Below are 20,868 nucleotides of genomic sequence, written 5' to 3'. Positions count from 1 at the left end.
CGTGTCGCTGCCGCTTCCGGGGTTTTTATGTAGGGGCGGGGAGGGGCGGCTGGGCCAGGCCGGGCCGGGCCGGTGCGCGGGGGCGGCGGCGGCGGCACCGGGAGCGGCGGGCGGGCGGAGGAGGCGCCGGCCGCCATGGCGGTCTCCGAGAGCCAGCTGAAGAAAATGCTCGCCAAGGTACTGGCGCGGCCGGGGGCACCGAGAGCTCCTTTGGCGGCGCAGGGGGCTGCGGGCCGGCCCTCCTCTCTGCCTGCCTTGGTGCGTCGGGCGGGGGGGCCTCGGGGTCTCGGCGTGGGGCTGGGCGGCGGGGAGCGCGGTCCGGCCTGGGACGGAGGCCCCGCGTCTCCTTCAGCCTCTGCGCCGGCCCCCGGGAGCGGCGGGCTCGCCGTTGCCAGCTGCCTCCTGACGGGCGGTCGCGGACAGCCGGCAGCCTGCGGGGAGGGGGCTCCGGCCGCAGTCGTGTAGAGGGAGGGCCGGGCGAAGCGGCGGTAAAAAGGCGGTGTCAGGGCCCCTGGACACTGTAGGTTGAGTTGGTTTGTAAAGGGAGGTAGGCTGCACCAAAACCTAAAATACGGCGTTATTTGTAGTGCTGTGGAAGTTTGGGTCTGGACTAGGATATTGATGGTAAAAGTTGAATAGACACCATCTGCTTAGCAGAGGCTGTCGTGCGTGGAAGTGGATCGGGGCTGCGGTGTGGGTTGTTGGGATGTACAGCGGCGTTTGCATTCACTGGTTAAATGAAGGCGGAAGGCAAGGTCAACTTCGTTGACTAGCATAAGAGTGCGTTTCTTCATTGCCCATGTTTAAAGAAAGAAGAAAATCTCTTGGAAGGTAAATCATTCATCACTGAATCATACAGGGCCATGTGCAGTTGTGCCACTCTTTAGGTGAAAACTGGGCTTTGTCCAGCAGCTTGAAATGAAAACCCACAAGGCTGAATATTTAGACGGAGTTACGTTTTTGTTCGTTTTTTTTTTTTTTTTAGCAGCAATCATAACATTTGCACAATTTTAAAATTAAATACGATAGGCGAGGATCTGATCAAAACTGAAGAAACCTTGTTAAAGGGTCTTTCGTCAGCATGGAATCATAAGCAGATTTTTTTGTTAGCTGTAAAATGAGTGCTGTATACTAACTCGGTATCAGCAAACAAGATCGTGTAGATATTTGTAGACACCTGTCTTCCCTAAATGAATTATTGCCATGCCACAGAAGAAACAGACTGTAAGGCAGTCCTGTGTCCTCTTTCCTTCGCACTCCCCTATTTTATACCCTCATCTGACTTTCTGAAGGTAAGTTCAAAGCTCAAGGTACCTAATAACAGGTAGTTGAAAAATGGAATTACTATTTCACTACTTTATTTTTTAAAAATGGTTACACTTCCAGTTCTATAGAGGGAAGCTTAGTCATTTCCCATATTGAATAGCTCTGTGTGTAAAATAACAAAGAGTTAAACTGTAGTTTGGGTGAACAACACCACTTAATTTAACTTGAGATACTTACCTGCTGTCTGATCTTGAAAAGCATCTCTCTGTGATGTTTCCTGATACCTAAACTGACGAGGATGCATTTGCCATCTGAGGATGGAGGAGGGAAAAAAGAAGTTTAAAAAGTAAGAATTCAAAATAATCAGTTTTAGATACCTTTGTAGAAATCACTACTTACTATATGAACATGGGAGAAGGATTGTCCTGTAATATTCAGGTACTCCTTAGGATGGAAAAGAGAAGTAAGCATAAAAGAGCATACTCTGTGCTTTAAATAATAAAAAATTCTAGAAACGCCATCATTCTCCTTAGGAAAAGCTTCTTCATATGTAATTTTATTTTACAGAACTTCAACCTTCTATAATTATTTGGATCGAAGTATTGAAATTAATAGCTGATGTACCACTTAATTTTGCTTGTGGCAGTATCTGTAATCTTACAAGCTTCTCTCTACTAAGTAATTATTCGTTATTCAGTGTAAAAACTATTTGTAGCAATATTCTTAGTTTTAAAAGACACCTGAAAATATTTTTTAATTTTCAGGTCTTGGACCTAATTTTTAAAAACACCCCAGATAAAACACAGATTTGCTTATCAGCCCTATCAACCCCTGTGTACAGACCAGTGTGCCTGCTGAGCAGGCAGGTGTTTTTTCTATTCCTTGACTAAACAAACTTGAGGCTCTTGTGCCAAAAGTGTAGTTAAATCCTGACTCTGAATCCTTGTGTCTGTTAGGAGCTTCTGTTACTGGAAGCCAGTTCTCTTTTTAATAATGATTATGCTAATCCTGCACCATGAGGTACGTTCCTATAGAAAGACTCCCTCTTTTGAAGTAGCTGGTGACACACTCTTATCCATACTGTAGTGACACATTCAGTGATGTGGTGTGTATTACTAGTCCCTGGCTGGCCTAGCCAGTATGTCCCAGACCTCTGTCTCCATGTTGTAGCAATGCACGTTATCTGTTTCTCGCTTCTGCTAGGTGTTAGGGAGGGAGGGGTGTACTCAAATGCTAGCAGAGTTGTCTTCTGTCAGGCCCCTCCTGCACACTCCCAATCCTGCACCCACTTTCCAGAGGAGGCTGAGGTGCTTTGCTGCAGCCATCCCACCAAAACAGCACCCAGGGGCTGCCCTGCCCGTCCGGCTGAGTGACCTCTGTGCTGGAGCCCCCTGCACACGCAGCTGTCCCTGCTGGAAGGGTCCCTCGCATTCTCACAGACCCACACTTTGCAGACTGACCCGATGGCTGTTTGCCCTTGGTCATTTCAGGAAGAGAAGTCACAGCATTGCTCAAAGCACAGGTGCTTTTTGTAGACTAAGGTGGCATTATGGGAAGTGGCATGGTGGGTTCATCTCTGCTCATTAATTAAGAGTCATCATGCCCAGGAGTAGCCTGTTTGTCACTCTCTATTGATAATAGGAAAAAGAGTTCATTTCTAAGCTTTGCAGTTCATGAGTGTTTGTTGGAGCAAATGTGACCTTGGGCTGCAGTGTCGCACTTTGCTCTTGGGTGATGTCTGAATGAATTTGTTCTGATGTTAATGTCTGCATGCTTTGGGTATTGCACATTTCATCGTGTTGGGCAGTTTGTCTTCCTACCATGGTTGAATGAAAAGATGCTGTTTATGTTCCTTAAGACATCTGAAGATAGTAATCTTTTAAAAATTTTATTACAGTGAAAACATTGCCAAGGGACTACATTGTTAGTTTTTCTTTTTAATGGTAGTTATCAGGAAGAATGGCCACAAGGGTAAAGAGCGTGGTGAACCAGCTCTCTGTTGCCCAGGACCATCTCCTCTGTTGTCTGTGGATTATAGTTCTGAATCCGTTAAATTCTGTAGTAGTGTATCTGTGGTTTACAGATCTTCTGTGCTTTGAGTTACTCCCTGAGCCAGATAAAAGGAAGGGGACAAAACCAGTATTACTACTGATAATATCGTGCTGTGAAATATCTACTTTCTAGTTGATAAAATACATGAAAATACTGATCGATGATTGATAAATACTGTGATGCTTTGTAAAGTTCTATGAAAGATATCTGTGAGGTTCAGAGCCTAGATAGCTGTGTATCAGCAATGTTCAAAACAACACTGTATTTGTTCAGATGCGGGGGGGGGGGTTTAAGATCCACATACATCTCAAGATACTGTTGGTTATGATAGAACGTTAATGAAAATGCAATAACTTTCCCCAAATCCCTTGATGTATGGACCCTTATTTAAGACTAACAGCAACTTAACACCTTGTTAAAGTTCGGTTAAGTTTTATAGGCAGTGTTAAGTAATATAGAGAAAGAAATTCTTATTCCAAACAAGAGTCGAGAAGAGTGTCCATTTATCCATGTAAACTCTCATAAACGTAATCTATCGGGTAAAATAAAACAAAAATAAATTGTGTTGAAAATTTAGTCTCTAAAGTCATTCTTTCTCTTTTGTTTTCCAGTATAAGTATAGAGACTTAACTGTACAGGAGACAACCAGTGTTATTACGCAGTACAAGGACCTCAAACCTGTCATGGATTCATATGGTTAGTCTGTGCATAAGAAAATTTTTGCTGTTGAATTGTTGAAGGTTTAGATATACTTGGTAGTTTTTGTGGGGAAAAAGGAGATTAAAAGTAGAAAACATCATTTGAGTTTCTCTTCTTGATCTTTGACAGCAATACTCCCTTAGAAACACAGTTATTTTCTCAAATAACCTTTCCTTATTACTGAGTCTGATATGCCAAGAAGTGTCGCATTTTTCACAGCTTAATTTTTAGTTACTTGCTCAGTGATGTCATATCAGTTGGTATCCTGAGATTGCTGGTGTTTCATAAACTCAGCTTTGCTGTCATGTAAAGGTATTTTTAGAGTTCTATTTAGAAAGAACTGTAAATGAATGAACAAATACTTAATTCTGCCAAAGTATTTGGCAGTCCTTCAATTGTGGCAATCCTTCAGAGTATGAAGAAAATTGATACAAGGTTTTTTTTAATGTAAATTAACAATGACAGTCACTGTTTGTTAGCTATTTCTAAGGCTCTGAGTAACTTTTGAGCGTGTTGAATTAAGATTATGTCTGGGGTCAGCTCCAGAGGTTGAGGGCATGGTTTCACAAGATACAGTGAGCCAGCATAGCGGCTGAGGTCATCCTTCTGATCACCCTTTTAAACTGTCACCTGTGGGATTCCTCAGTGAGCTAATTTATATTGCTGATACATCATCAGAGATTTTATAGCCATCTGGTTTCTAAATTCTACGTCTGGATTGAGAAGTATTAAGAAGGGACTTGGTCAGCTAGAACATAAATTAGTTTTAACTTGAATAGCTGCAAGCCAGCAGCTGTCACTGAAATAAAAATTCATGCAGTGACTGGAGAATTGAAAACAATAGTGAAAGGACTGCAAGTCTGCATAATGATACTGTTCAGAATTCCAGCTGGCTTTGAGCTGTAGCAAGAAGCCCATTTGTTTTACCTAACTCTTTCTAAGCTGCCTGGGAAAGGCTGAGCATGGAACCACTTACAGATAATTGGTACTATTTGCAGCAGTGAAATGAGCAACAAGAAAATCATTACATTGCTGTTCAGATAGTTTTCAGGTTTATATTATTAATGGAATATATACCCGCGTTTCTGTCCCAACATGTTCTACTTGCCTTTGCAGAACATTAGCACCAAGGCCATTGGACACAATAAGCTACATTTGGAGTACGACTAGAAAGTTTCAGGTGAAATTAGGAAAATAGAAGCTTTATTTACCACAAGTTGGTTTATTCAGCCAAGAATAATCTGTTGGGCTGAAATTATGGGAAAAACTAAATACAGAACTCAGTAAATTGAGGCCAGGGTTCCTGGTCAGTTTGTGAACTAAACCTAAGATTTGTCAGTGAGTGAAGTGCTACACATTTCTTCCTCTTCAGTGTATTATTGTTTGGATAAATTACCTTTAATGATTATGTAATAAATGCCTATGGCCCAGTAATTTTCAGTATTCTTGGTGACTTCATTGTTTGGAGAAATCATAAAGAATTCTTTGTAATCGTAAAATGACAGTTCAGATTATTTCTGCAGCAGTTTGTATGATTTGCAGTTTGTGTGGTTCCAACATTTTTTAGTTGGTCTGTGAATGAGGAAGCCAGTTTCATTTGCGGTGAAGGTAGTTTGACAATAATTAGTCATTCATTTCTCAGAAATATGTTATACATAAGAAGTTACCTGACTGTAGACAATCACATGCTATTCCAGAAATGTGCAAGAGCAGAACCTTTCAAGCTGATTCTATGTTTTAAAAGTACTATTTTTTCCCTTTCAGTTTTTAACGATGGTTCATCTAGGGAGTTGATGAGCCTCAGTGGAACCATTCCTGTGCCTTACAGAGGTATTCATTTATTATTATTGTCACCACCACCTTTATTTTCCCAAATTACATGAAAAACTCTTTAGATTTGTCCTGGTTCAACTTCACTACTTCAGTGATCACTGTTTTCTTGAAATCCTTTACTTGTCCAAAGTATAATGTTTTAAAGAAATTGTTCCCTCTTTTTGCTGCAAAATGAAATTTTAATGTTGAGCATTGCTACTTCAGTCTTGAGCAGCTCTGTAACATTTCTTTCAGTACTACACATTTTTCAAGCTTCTCAATTGAATGAGTATTGCAAACCGTTTATTGCTGCAGCTAATGATAATTCAGATTAGGTCTAATAATGCTGCATTTTAGAACAAATGAGATAATGTATTAGTGGTAAATGATAGTTATATATCAAAGTTAAATTGTTCTGGAAAATGTTGAGTTCATGGCCATATTGTGAGCTCTTTGTTGGATGTTACTAGTACATTTTGGCTTCAGCTTCTGGCTGTGCAGTTGAATTTACTGGGTTTAGGATTTTTTTATAAATCTATATACAAGACGACAGTTGGAAGAATTGGAATAACCTTTAAAATCTTTCAAAATATCTTTTCTAGGTAACACATACAATATCCCAATTTGCTTGTGGCTGCTGGACACCTACCCTTTCAACCCCCCAATTTGTTTTGTTAAACCCACTAGCTCTATGACAATAAAAACTGGGAAGCATGTTGATGCAAATGGAAAGATATACCTTCCTTATCTGCATGAGTGGAAATACGTACGTACAGGGAACTTGGAATTCTGAAGTTGCTCAGTTCTGAATTCTTTTAGATAGCTGTATCGTTTTTAACAAAAGGGGATAATCTTATTCAAGATCTTAAATATTTCTTTTTAATGAAAACTTATGCTTATTATTTGTAATGCCTTAAAGTTCAAGATGTTGCATTCTGTGGCCTGGTTCTTTGCATCTTTAGTTACAGTTTGTCTGCTTAAACAGTACAGGGTAGGTTCCTTGCCTGTCAGGACACTGATGTGAAAATCTGTGAGATAAAAATATTTACAGAAGAGAAATTATAAATTCTGTTAAAACATCTCTGGGCTGAAATTAATTTCTATCACTAAAATGGACTTGTATGAGCATTTGGACTTTATGTAGATGTTGCTGGACCTTCAAGTGTATGGATACATTTGCTTTACCAATAAATAAAGACATTGGGCAGTGCAGACCAGAAGTTGTGACCAAAACATGGACTTGTAAAGAAGATGAACTATGCTGACAAGGTCAGAAAAATAGTACAAGATGCATAGTTTTGTAAAAAGTGATTAACAGGAATAAACTTATTAAGCATGGGTGGTGATTCAGTGCTGACATGATAATGGAAAATGACTGCCCAGATCAGAACTGAGATCTTGCACAAGCAAGGGGATTGTCTGAGATACAGGTGATACAGAATCCATTCAGTTTGAGAGGTTGGTAAAAATAACTAAGGGGATTATAGAGCTAAGAAAGTTTAGAAATAGGATATGTAATCTGGTGCTGCATACATGATGCTTGTCCTTATTTTGGTGAAATGAAATCATGCCTATATTAAATGTAGTTATAAACTGAGAAGCTATATTTAAAGGAGGTTTGTGCCACTCCTTAGTGGGTTAGAATATTTTTTTCTGTTGAGCCATTTTGAACCTGAGCAAAAGCTATATGCTTTATGAAATTGAAATAGCTGAAAACTTAGTGATCAGTACTTTTTTCATGTTGGAGAGTGAATTTATGTTCTTAAAAAAATACAATAATCCATCATTGTACAGCCATCTTCAGTCATTTATTGCCCTGCAGTTGATATGGAACATTGTATTACCCAGTTTATTCTGAGTGTAAATGCTACTGCAGCTGTATTTTGCTATACCATTTTGAATACCGGCTGCCTGGGTTTGGTATCTGTAAAGGAATCCAGAAAGAAAGTTAAATATGCATATGTATATATACATATAGTTTAAAAAAAAAGTAACATATTTTAAAAAAAATTAAAGCCCCACAATAAAAGGATGACTTTTGAGAGCTGATGGAATGGTATAATTTTGTTATTATAGTCAACTAAACTCTCTCTTGGCAAAATCAACACCTTGTGATTTGCTTACCCTCCCAGCCCCAGTCAGACTTGCTGGAGCTGATTCAGGTCATGATCGTTGTGTTTGGTGAGGAACCTCCGGTCTTTTCTCGACCTACGGCTTCGTCAAGCTACCCACCGTACCAGGCAACAGGCCCACCAACGAGTAAGTGGTCAAGATTTCTACATATATTCATATTAACACTCCAGAACAATTGCTGCTCTGCATAGTTTGTCAACAAATGATGCATTCTACTCTAGAATGACTTTCCATATTGCTGGCTAATGAATTCACCTGGGCTGTACTTGACCTCTTTGAACTGTATTGGAAGATTGCGTGTGGTTTTTCAGCTTTTGGAAGGGAGGGAAAATCCAGTTTGTATTTAAAAAACAAAAAAACCCAAACCACACACAAACACCCCTCAAAACGACAACTAACCTGTCAACATTCAGAGATACCCTTAAAAAGAGACTATTCAGATGTTATCTTAATTTTCTTTATTCTGATAATGGAAGTCCATCTGTTAAGTTTCCTGCAACCATTGATTTCATAAGCAAAAGCATACTGCTTGTGTTTCCTGTGCCCACACTTTTTTTTTTTTTTTTGCTGGCTGAATATGAAAAAACCCTGCCCTGTGTTTTTTCATCCTTCTTTGTTGATTTGGCACTCTGACTTGGTACCCTTTCTTATTTTCTTGCAGAAATTCTCAAGACTTTTAAAATCATTTATTTAAACTTCTGGAGGCGGCATACTCGAAAGAGTCAGGATAGGTAGATGGGGGAAAAAACAGGCAGGAATGGGAAACAGAAAATCCTAGAAATTCTAGAAATTCTTCCAAGAAGAGACTATGAATTGGGTGGAAAAAACCCAAATCTATACAGTAGAGTAGACCTACTCAAGCCAAAGACTGGGGCAGGAGGGGAGAGGGAGCAGATTAGCTGCAGATTGTTTAAAGATATTATAACAGTTCTACAATAATTTAATAGTAGAGTAGCTGTATTTAGGGTTACGTATTTTTGCTGTATTTGAGTTACATACTTTGCTGTATTTCTAAGGCTGTGTGTGTTTTCTATTGAAATACAGCTTTTATCAGATCATATTGTTACATCTGAAAAGCTGAAGTACTATTCATTACAATTGCCAGCAGAAACCATTTTTAACAAGGTCTTAGATTCTTCATGCGTGAGGAAAGGGGCAGCAGGCATAAATGGGACCATTAGGGGTAGCTGGCTAAAGGTAAGTATTTGGGACTTCACAGCTTGTCCAGCACCAGCCTACCTATAGGAGCACTAGATGATTCCACTGTTGTGATTTTCCAAGGACAGTGGGTGTCAGTGCAAGTACAGTTTTAGTAGAGTCTGTGACCTGTATTGCTTTAAGGCAGGGCCATCAGTTGAAACACACTTCACTACTATTGCAGTCACTCAGTGCTAGCATAGCTAAAGTAATTTTAGTGGAAATGTTTCAGGATTTTCACATGGTTAATATCTACTCAGTTTTAGTGCATTTAGTTTTCTTTTTTTTTAATTCTAGATACACTGTTTTAAGAAGGAATGAAGCCCCTTTTAAAAAATTGAATCATTTGAAAGCATTCAAGGATGAAAATAGCTTGGCTCTTTTTTTAAAAAAAAAAGCTATTTTGATATACTATCCCTATAATTACTAGAAATATGGAATAAATCTATTGAAAACATAATTTTTATAATAGAATTGTCAGATTTCCAAGAAGAAACTTAAATTTGCTAGGACTTTTAAAGCCTTACATTTATATGTGCTGATAATTTTTTTTTTTAAATGTAACTTCTAAATAGCAGAAATTACTGTATAAGAACATGGATGGATTGTTAAATAGCTAGTCAACTGTTGTGAAGTCTAGCTGCTCTGAAGGTACTTAAGTTACTTATTATTTAGTGAGTAGAGAACAAAGGCTACATTGGAAAGGTTATTTTCTTTTTTCAGCTATTGTATAAAAAATGTAAACAGCTCTTCAGGTGTGTCATCTTTAATAACATTTTTTTTGAGTTCCCTAGCTGCAGATACTTTTTCTTATGTCTCCACATTTTACTTAGTACAACTACTTGTGAATTCTAAATTGATAGCCATTTTTATCCATGCAGTGGTTAGTTTAATGATTAAGAAAAAAAAAACGTGCAGTGAAAGGTGTTCTAGCTATTTCTTCTAACGAATGTGTAAATGACTTCAGTTACAGTTCTCATATTCTCCCTCCAAACAAAATACTCTTGAAAAGTTGATGGTAGAGGTAGAATCTTCAGAAATGCAGAATTTGCCAGTGTTTTGTGAAAATGTGCTTGGATACAGAAAGGAAATTCTAACTGGTTAATACATGGAGGGAAGGTCTGCTGCAGTTTAGTCCTTTATGTGTTCTGAGGGGAAGCAGCTGCCTTGGTCAGTTGGCAGAGAGGTAGCTCACAACAAACATCTGCACGTATGCCTCTGGCCAAGCTGCACAAGAGCAGCACAGGAAAGGGCGGGAGTGCTGTGTGAAGTGATGGCATTAGAGGGTGCAGGGTACATGTTTTCGAGGGGTTTTGGCCATAGAATGACTTCTCTTCCTCTTGTTGTTTCATTGTGTTGTACTGTATTCATCGTTCAATAATATTTTTAAAAGCATATTTCTGCAGCTTAATATAGATGTGATCTTAATATATATTAAACTTCTGAAAAGTAAAAACATACAAAATCATCATTTTATTTAGCTTCCTATGTGCCGGGCATGCCAGGTGGGATATCTGCCTATTCAGCAGGAAGCACTCCAAACCCGAGGTAAGAACCTCTTTAAACCATCACCATTTACATAATAGACAGTTTCACTAAATAGTATCTAGTCCTGGTTCTATTTTCTTTTGGTATATTTGTTGTATAATTATCCTATTAGCAGTTTTCTTCAAAAGTGAGGGCTGAATTCTTGTCAATAGCCAAAAGGTAGCTTGAGAAAGGTTTAGTTTTTCTTAGCATTGCTTGCCAAATACAACGTACTTAGGTGATAAATATATTTTGGAAATTATTACCTAACTCCCACATGTTATCATCCTTTACTCATATGTTGGATTAGTTTTTTATTAGTGTTTTTAGTATTGTTTGGGGTAATTAGCAACTCAAAACATTGAACAAAACGATTGCTGGTTTAATACAAACCTTGACTCCAGCATAAATGTGAGCTTAATTCAGAGCTTTTTATTACTACAAAACAATACTTTTTCTTTAAGTATATTATATAATAGTTTTGAGTAAAGTTTTTCCAGAACACTTGCAATTCTGTCTTAGCAAGTAGTAAGATGCTGATTGCTGCCTCCTAGTGTGTAGCTACATTTTTTCATATCATAATTAATTCTTTTTATTATTAATGTCCTGATTTTGTGTTAGGGGTGTATGAGGAGTTGCTGTAGTATATAACATTTTGATTAAAAAAAACCCCACAACCCTATAATCACTAGGAAGGTGGGGGTGCTAATGTTTTAAGAAGTAAAACATGGGGATTTTGATAAGTTATTATGGTAGGTTTTTTCCTCCTAAATAAAGTGCTCTTCATGTTTGTACAAAAAAAATAGAAGAACTATTTTTAAAATAATATAATTTATGAATTAACGGAAAGTTTTTAAGAACTATTAAATCTGCAGTTATCTGGGGAGGCACAGAATATGCTTAATTTATATTTTACATGGGGTTTTAGACCATTTTTTTAACTTACAGTAGATATTAACCATGACTGTATACAGGCATTGTCAGTCTAATACTGACTAATTTGAGCCCTAGTAAATGTATTTTAGGTATTGTACATTATCATGTTACATGTAATCTCACAATTGTTTCAGTGAACAAATTAATTCTTTTGCTTTCCTTCATCCTTCAGAGCAGGGCTGAGACTTTCTGAGGAGTTTCATCTTGCAACCGTATTTTGCACAACATTTTTAGGTCTACGTAAAGCAGTTAGTTCAGTAGTCAACTATTCTTATATTGTTGTTCATGAGTTTGTAGCTACAGTAATTTCTTTTGGATACTTTTGGGGTTTCATATGGCAAGATTAAGAGGTTGAAGAGAATTTGGAATGATCCAAATGTTTGACCCAGGCAGTAACTACAAAGGGTTGCAGATGGAATAGTATTTTCTTAAATCAGACCAGAAATATAAATGATGAAAGATATTAATGTGAACAGCAAAAGAGAAAAAGTATAACTTGGCCTATAATTGAAACATTTTATGATATAAATAAATGTTTAACATGGTGACATAAAGATAATATACACAGATGATATTTTACAAGTAGTTACGTAACATTAGTGTATTTTTCTTTGTCAAAGCAGCTACCCAAACTATCCTTATCCGGGTGGTGTTCCATTTCCAGCAACCACTAGTGTTCAGTACTACCCTCCTCAGCCTCCTGTGACTACTGCTGGTGAGTAGCTTTGAAAGGTTTTTCGTGAAGTGAAGCTTCCCTCTATAACTGATATGTAAACAAAGAAAATGGAAAAAGGAACATATTGTTCTTAGTCTGACCTTCCGAAGTATTGATCTTCAATCAAAAAAGTTACTCAAAGAATGAAATACGTCCTTTGCCTTATATTTTATTCAGTCAGGAAGTTGATAAATTCCTGGGTTTGTGCAGTGCGTTGCGTGTGCTCCGAATACTTTGAAGAACAGTGCATGTAACTACCTTAAGTGTTTTTCTCACCCTTTAACTGTAGGTGACTTTTGTCTGTGTTGCTGTGGTGATGGTTTCTAGAAATGCTTTTGTCCTTACTTCAGCCATCTGCTGGACTTGCTTTATTTACACTTTATTTATACTTTCTTTACTCCAAAAGTCCTGGCTGTCTAAATCAGAGGTTTCCAATGTGTTTTGGAATGAGCTTAATTTTAACTGAATTTCTTTTCCAGCAGCGTCGCTGTTGCTTCTTGATGATCCATACTTGTTACTTCCTTCTTTCTTCCTTCGGCAGCAAGATTTAGGGTATTAATGTGTATCTTTTCCCAGTCTGCTGCTCCATGGCCCTTTGCTGCAAAATACACTAGCTTGGTTTCCACCCTGCACCTCACTTTTAGTGTATGTGTAACAGATTGGGAACCAGAGATAAAGGTCATCTCGTGAAGTAGGAGGTTGGTGCAGTAGCTCTCCAAGTGGATGATAGTCCTTTTGGAGCAGTTAGATGGTAAGGACATAGACTCTTCTGCGACCTTGGTCTGACTATCAGTCATTTGTAGTCTCTTGCACCATAATTTAAAAGTGCAGCCGTAGATTCTTCATTTAATGTGTGAACTCCTGGTTATTTATACACACTCTTCCCTCCAGAACTCTGTGTAGTTTGAAATTTTCATTCACACACATGGGCAAAAAGCAAGTTCACAGCTCGCCAGAGGGAAAATAGATGCTTCTACTTTACTCTTAAAATATTTGAGGAGTTGTTCTGATGTTCCAGAATTTGGAAACAACAGGAAGCTGTATGTTGTGTTCTTCTTGTGCCTGATCCTGTCCTTTGTGTCCAAGTTCTTTCAGCCTTCTGAATTAGAAAAGTCTTCTCTGAAAGTCGTTGGCTCTTTCAGCGATCATCTCCACTCTGAGGTGACGTGTGTCTACCATGCACACCACAAGAAAGCTGTGGTCCCACTTTAGCTCAAGCAGTACTCAGTGTTGGGGGGCTGTAGTTGGCTCTTGTGTAGGGAGGTGGTAAGAACCTTCCTAGGGAACACCAGCTTTCTGCAGCGTCTGCCTCAAACAGATCCAGTTTTGTTTTATGTAGTAGAGAGTTAATTTAAAATAAAGGCATGTCCCATTTAATTTCTTTCCATCATTTTCATCCCCAGTGAAGGTGAACAGAGGTGGAATATCTGCCGGATATCATAGAAGGCTCTTCAAGTCCTGAGTTAGATCATCTGATACCATGTTGTAATGCCAGATTTTGTAGTGGCAACTTAACCTTAGACTGACTCATTTGATGCAGCTAGGCAGAAGCCATATACCTGTTAATGCATGGTTTATCTCTTGTGCTAAATGAAATGCAAACATGTCTCTTTAATCATCCATTGTATATACGGCACTGCTTGTTTTTTACACTATTTTTTTTTCTTTCAACTGAAAATGTGTATTTCCTATACAGATTGTTTGGCTGTGGTTTATTGTGGTAGTTTATTTAGGAGCATATCAGGTGCTGCAACTTCAGAGTTTAGGGGTGGTGGTGGTGAGGTGTATCCTGTAGTGAGCTTAGTTTGAATTGAATGAAAATATTCAGAGTAGTTTAAACTTTTAATAATTGCTGGGTTTTCAAATACTCCTTGAGGGTTTTTCTTTCTGTTCAATCATCTGCCATTAATTACTTTTCTGATGCAATTACTAGTTTGATGATTCTGTAAGGTCACTTCTGAAATCAGACTCTGCCTGGTAAAGGTTAAGGGTTTCAGTGCTCTGTAGATTTAATGGCTGTGTGCCATAAAATCTTCCCCAAGCTGGGCTAATTATGGAAACAACAGAAAATGCTAAGGGTTCATGCTCTTTAAGAAGATACATAAAATCTAATGGAGCAGTATTAGGATGATCCTTTATATGATCAGAGACCTCTTTCCTGTCTGTTGGGATTTCTATGTGAACTTCCACTGTTTTAGGTGTATTGTGATTTTATTTTTTTCTCTGTCCTACTTCACTGTTAAAGTGAGGCTTATATGAAATCTCCCAGAGTGGCAATATCAGGGAAAGAAAAAAAGTGGAACTGATGGCTGATTCTGACTTTGTTAGAAAGTAATTAATTATGTAAACAGTAACTGAAATCATGCTAATGCTATTCTTGAAGTGAAATCGGACCTTTTTGTTCTGATTTGGACCATGTATATTTACAATTGTCTGTCTTAAGCAGGAAGTCCTACACAGTGAATAAACTCTTTGTCCCAGATAGTTTGACTGACTTGGTTTAAGTTTAACTTCTCATTGTAGAAAGAACTCTTCTCCTTTTCATTAGAAGCAGCTATTCCTGGGTCTGTGTGTATGGTGCCATTTGACGGCTTCCGTTGTTGATTCTAACAGTTAATCAGATACTGAAAATTACCTTGTTGACTGGCGACAGGGTGAATTGCTTAAGCAAGAACTGTAAATCAGATGAAGTGTTGGGAAATTTATATTTTCATAAGGCTATCTTTGCACCAGTTGATTAATAAATCACTATCTTTTTTCCAATAGTAATTAGCTTATTTTTTAAAAAAATACACATATTCTGGTGCAATTTGCATGCAAGTAAAGTGCTCACATTAGTAATGATCAAAATGTGATGTTTTCTTAAGTTTAAAAGAATTTGGTGGATTAGTAAGTATGATGTGCATCTTCCCATAGTTCCTCTCATGTCACTTGCGTAGCTTTAATTTTCACATATCTGGCTTGGTGTAGTTTTTGTGGACAGGAATAGAGTAAAAGGCATAGGGAAGAGATAAGGAATTTATGCAGTCTACTTCTGTTAGTAGCAGAAGTCCAAAAAATCCTCAGGATGTTTTAAGGATTCTGAGGTGTGCAGTCCTGTCAATAACAGCTTGCATTTGTTAATATAACAATACCAACATACACTCCAAATACATATTTTTTTTTTTTTTTTTTTAAATTATGATGCTACCCTAACAGAAAATTGTTATTTTTCCATTCAGATACTTGTTTCTAAAGGCAGAGTTTAGATTTTTAAGCTGTGTTCTGGGTTGATAACTCTGTCTCTAGATAGAAAGAAACTGTGGTAAAATTTCTTTTTGCAAATTTTCTTTCCAGTTACAGAACTTCAAATCTCTCTACTTTCATCCGTAAAAGTTGGAAATTTTAGGCACATTAGAGAAGTTATTTGCTTCTATTATATTTTCTAATATTGCTGCATTAAAATGTGATGTAATAAACTGAAACTACAAGTTGTACCTAGCAATCAAAAAAGGTAGTAGCCTCAGTTGTTGTAACTCAACTACATAGCAGCCTCTGCAGTTTAACATTGATCATTTATAGAAGCTAGCTGTATAATATTGGAACAGTATTGGTTAGTTGTTTCACTGCTACTAAAAATCTGCCCTGAGTTTCTGGGCACGATGGACCAAGTGAAACTGGCAAATTAGTATACCTGCAGTCAAATTGTATGTCATCATCTTTGTATGTTACCATCTTTGTCTTACACTTACCTAAAATAGCTATTCTCACTTTTGTTAGAATCAAATTGTGTAACTAATTCCACAGAATCTCGGTATGTTTGACTAATACTCTTTATTCAACTGACATTAAAGTAGTATTTTATCCAGAAGGAATTTTACAGGTTCTTTGTGGGTGCTGTTATCTAATTTTATAAACTATGCTGCTTCCACACCTCGCTCCAATTACAGTACCATCCTGCAGTAGTTTAAAAAAATGGTAGACTCAGTATAACACTGAACATGTACCTAAAAGACTGCCATCTGATTTTAGTCTGCTAGAACATACCTATAAATCATATGCTAATACAACTGATTAACATTTCTCTTCTGCTTTATAATCTTCTAATAAATGTTGCTTGTTAAAGTAAGAATACCTCAATAAAAAATGTTCTATATTAATGCTGATTGGTTTACTGCCCCCCATACCTGCCCTAGGATGGCTGAATGATAATTGTGAAACCAATTGGAAAGACTAGATCATATTGTAGCTTTTTAATCACTTGTTACTGTCCAGTAATTTGTCAGTTAAACAGACCCTGCTATTAGATCTTCTTAACTGCTGCCCTTTTATATTTATGATCTTTTTCATCTAAATTAATTTTGTTAGCTTAGTGCTCATCTATTTTCATTAATTTTTAAAAAACCCCAAGTCTCAAGGTGGAGTACCTATAGGCAAAAGCACTGTCTCTAGCCAGACATTACATTAATTGTGGTTGAATACACATATCCATTAATTCCTGTAGTATACCAGAAATTTAGTCATCTTTTAAAGACTCAGACTAACAACATTTATAGACTTTGGGGAAAAGGGCCAACCAATTTTTTTAAATTAAAGGGAAAATGTGCATATGGGAATAGTAAAATGAATGAATGGATGCATAATCTTATAGACATCTTAGTGTGGTTTATCTCACTGTGGTCTCTTCACTGCTTCTGAAAATTGTGATGTAAACCAGTTTATTTTACTGTCTCATATTGCTAAAGTACATATAGCAAGTTAGCCACTGTGTTTTTCAAACTGGCTTTATACTAAAGAGAATTAATTTTATGCTTGTGAATTTTCTTGTGCAGGCCCCAGTAGGGATGGAACTATCAGTGAGGATACCATTAGAGCTTCCCTTATTTCGGCAGTCAGTGATAAACTGAGATGGCGGATGAAAGAAGAAATGGATCGTGCACAAGCTGAACTCAATGCTTTGAAACGGACAGAAGAGGACCTGAAGAAAGGACACCAGAAACTGGAAGAAATGGTAACTCGCCTGGATCAAGAAGTGGTAAGCTGAGATTGAAACACTGCTCTATATCTGAGTATTCCTAGTAGTGAACAGAAGCATGTAATGAATTCATTATCAAGCATGATACAAATATCAGAGCTTCCAGTGTATTGCTTTTTAAATATATGTTCTCTTTCCCAATTGTGATGCATGTGTTCAGACTGAAGCAAGTCAGAAATAGCAGTGACAGTAAGATGCATTGTCCTGTGTGTATCTTACAGATGTCATTGTTCAGTAGTGGAGGAGCAGTATTATTTTTCCCCATCCTCCCTGTGAAAGACGTCAGTGGTGTGAGATTATTTCATAACCATGTCTCAGTTTCTGGATAATAATGTGCAACAGCAGCACTGGAGAACGTTTCTGTGTCGTAATGCAGAGACACTGATTTTAGTCACAGCTTCCTTGTATAACCTGCAGATTTTTCCTTTCCCAGACAAGAGTCTCTCCTACTCAATATGCTCAAATTCCTGCAGTTTTTCATAAGGCCTGACATCATCTGCTTAGTCCATCTGCTCCTTGCATTACTGCTTGGGAGTAGAGGTTTTGGGATTGATGAGCAGTTTCTGAAACCAGCTTAGTGCTCAGATAATGGTTTAAAAAAAGAAAATTCAAAATTATTAATCAGGACTAGAGAACAGGGGATACCTTTATGTCACTGTATATATATCTGTATGCCCACTTCAAATGTAGTGCATAATGCTAGGTTTTCCTATCTTGGAAAGAAAGGACATAATAGAAGTACAGATGTTTGATGCAAAGGCAAGAAGGATGATCCAGCATACCAGACAGCTTCCATATAAAGCATGACTAAGTAAGCTAGGGCTTCAGTCTGGAAAGAAGGCAGTGGGGACAGAGAATGGCATGTGACAATAGTCTGTAGAGCTTTGAGTGATATGAGGAAGACCACATTGGTGTACAGTCTCTTCCAGTGTGTTAGCTGTGGGACATTGAAAATATCAGGAGGCAGATTCAAAAGTAGCAAAAGAAGGTACATCTCATACAGATGCAGTTTAATTACAGTTACCATTAGTGGGTGAAGCCCTGTCGGTACAGTTAAGTGTTTGATCCATGCTCAGCAAACTTATATAGGAACTTACTCCAAAAGACACATTTTCAAAGAAAATAACTGTTTTGGCTTTTCCTTTATTGTCTTTAGCTACTTTAAGTGGTTATTTTTCCTTACGTGGCACCTTCAAAATACTTAAAGACTATTAGCATGCCTTCTCTGCAGTTATAAATTGGTAATGGATTGACAGTATCTGTAACAGTCTTTTTTTAAAATGGAAGAGTCTGAAATCTAAAGACTGATAGCTCTTTCTTTTGTAAAACTCATAACAGAGATGAGTAGAGAAGAACCAACTGGCATGTCTAAAAATCTTTCATCTTGACAGTTGTATCACAAGAAGACATTCAGCTCTGAAGACCTAAGAAATAAATAAACATCTTAATTGTTTTCAGGCTGAAGTTGACAAGAACATTGAACTTCTGAAGAAGAAGGATGAGGAGCTCAGTTCTGCCTTAGAGAAAATGGAAAGTCAGTCAGAAAATAATGACATAGATGAAGTTATTATTCCCACAGCACCACTTTACAAGCAGATCCTGAACTTATATGCAGAGGAAAATGCAATTGAAGACACCATCTTCTATCTTGGGGAAGCATTGAGACGTGGAGTGATAGATCTAGATGTCTTCTTAAAGGTAGGCTTCTTGGGATGTTTTTAAGATTGGCATTTTAAATGTGTTTAAATACTTTGAACTCCTGTTCAGGTTTTTAATGTTAATGATTTCTTCACCAAAGAGGATCCTGTAAGAACATGAATACATGTTGAAACGTAAGTTTTAAAAAAGGAATTTCAGAATTAAGATAAAAGTCCAATTTTAAAAGTATTATCGATACAAAGTCATTTATCATTAGATAGGTGCAACAGTGTCAACGTAAGCTTTCCATTAGGCTTGCATCCTATTTCTGGAGAAACTGAGGGGTGTATTCAGACAGCTCTTCACCTGCAGTCTATGGATGCCTCTGCTGAGGCCACCAGTGGAGTGTTAGAATTGTAGGGGGGGGAAAAAACCCCACACAAGCTAGTTTTGCATCTCTAGCAGAGACTTTCTTAGGCAATTTTGTTCCCTTTCTTTGCTGTCCTTAATGCTGAAAGTTTTCATAATCTGATCTAATAACCTTCCTTTATTTTGAGTTTATGTGCATGATGATGGCACATGAAATAAAACAGATCTGTTGTTATTTTGAAAAGATTAAAACCACTTTTTAATGTGGAATAAAAGATGTGTATGTGAGAGGATTAATGTTGCCATTGGATCTGGAAAGATTATTGTGCAGAAACCGGGGCCACTGGGTAACAAGAGCTACCAGTCCTTCCTTTTTCTAACAGTTGAGGTTCCCCCCAGGTTACAATTTAGACTTTGGTTTTAACATCCAGTGTACAATGCACTACACAGAGACATATTCTTTCCTTCTTAGGTAGTTTGCTAGTTCTGTTTATCCACTATTAAAAGAACTGTTCTCTGCCCCATGGGAAGTGCATTAGTCTCACTTCACCTTGCAGTACATATTGCTATTTTTCTCTTTGATAAGAGTATGTGCAGAGTTAATAATTAAAATCACAAAAAATATACTACAATGATTGCATTTGGTAGCCATCTGCAAGTCATTTTAAGCCAAGAAACGCCATTTAGTAGGCTAATGCATTTAGTGTTTCCAAAATAACAAACATCCTGTTTGGACGCTTTGAAAATCTGTATTGCAACATAATTAAGATACTTATCAAAACTTTCCCAATATCCAGCTGTTCTTATTCTTTCTTTCTGCAGCATGTACGTCTTCTGTCTCGCAAGCAGTTCCAGCTGAGGGCATTAATGCAGAAAGCAAGGAAGACTGCTGGACTCAGTGATCTCTACTAAATTCTCAGACTTTAACTGGGAAGTTAGATTTCCTTATGAGCAGACATTCTCTTGATATTTCTCTTAATCAGTAGGTGCCCAGAATAAGTTATTACATCATTCAAGTGTAAGATATTTTGAATCAATAATATATTTTCTTTTTGGTAAAGACTAGCTTTTATTAATGCACTTTCTATCTCTTGTAATCTTTGTGCTGGTGGACTTAACGCTGAATAAAACTTGTTGCATATTTTCTTCCTCTACAAAACCGTGTACCATGCGCTTCCTTTATGAACGGGCCTGGCTTTTGCAGTGTCGGCCTAACCATACTTTCACTTGTGAGATTTGGAAGACATTTCAGTGTCCCAGACTGGAAAAGCAGTGTGACTAACCTTTGTTATGACCAGTAAAAGCTGAAAACTCAAAATTTCAAGGCCCTGCTGCTTGACCTCGCTGTTGACATCCAACAACTGTTTTCTTGAAGTGAGCTTAGTAACTGTTACACTGACTTGCCCGTTCTGCCCTCAGATCACGGTGATAGTGGAGTGGACCTTCTGGTGCCCTCAGAAGCCTTGACGTGTACTGCGTTTTTCCACTAGACAGTGCTAGTCAAAAGGGA

At 37.7% G+C, this 20,868-nt stretch overlaps 1 protein-coding gene across 2 annotated transcripts; it reads left to right on the top strand.

The window, feature by feature from the left end:
- Positions 1-50: 50 nt before the first annotated feature.
- Positions 51-20,757, top strand: TSG101 (tumor susceptibility 101). Of its 2 annotated transcripts, none has more exons than XM_074918514.1 (10): positions 51-177; positions 3,930-4,014; positions 5,782-5,847; positions 6,432-6,595; positions 7,962-8,088; positions 10,641-10,707; positions 12,243-12,337; positions 17,149-17,351; positions 18,810-19,049; positions 20,181-20,757. In XM_074918514.1, the coding sequence occupies exons 1-10, from the start codon at positions 136-138 to the stop codon at positions 20,268-20,270; spliced, it is 1,179 nt and encodes a 392-aa protein (XP_074774615.1). In that variant the 5' UTR covers positions 51-135; the 3' UTR covers positions 20,271-20,757. The 2 variants fall into 2 exon arrangements, with proteins under 2 accessions (XP_074774615.1, XP_074774616.1); XM_074918515.1 differs by having other exon boundaries at positions 12,246-12,337; positions 20,181-20,545.
- Positions 20,758-20,868: the final 111 nt, after the last annotated feature.

Source organism: Athene noctua, chromosome 14, assembly GCF_965140245.1.
Source record: "Athene noctua chromosome 14, bAthNoc1.hap1.1, whole genome shotgun sequence".
NCBI classification, from domain to species: domain Eukaryota; kingdom Metazoa; phylum Chordata; class Aves; order Strigiformes; family Strigidae; genus Athene; species Athene noctua.
This window is presented reverse-complemented; position numbering and strand designations above follow the sequence as displayed.

Bases quoted from the DNA above. Each gene is read 5' to 3' on its own strand.
- TSG101 (XM_074918514.1), top strand. From the start codon at position 136: ATGGCGGTCTCCGAGAGCCAGCTGAAGAAAATGCTCGCCAAG. The intron at 5,848-6,431 runs GTATTCATTTAT...TATCTTTTCTAG, and splicing joins CATTCCTGTGCCTTACAGAG to GTAACACATACAATATCCCA. The intron at 19,050-20,180 runs GTAGGCTTCTTG...TTCTTTCTGCAG, and splicing joins ATCTAGATGTCTTCTTAAAG to CATGTACGTCTTCTGTCTCG.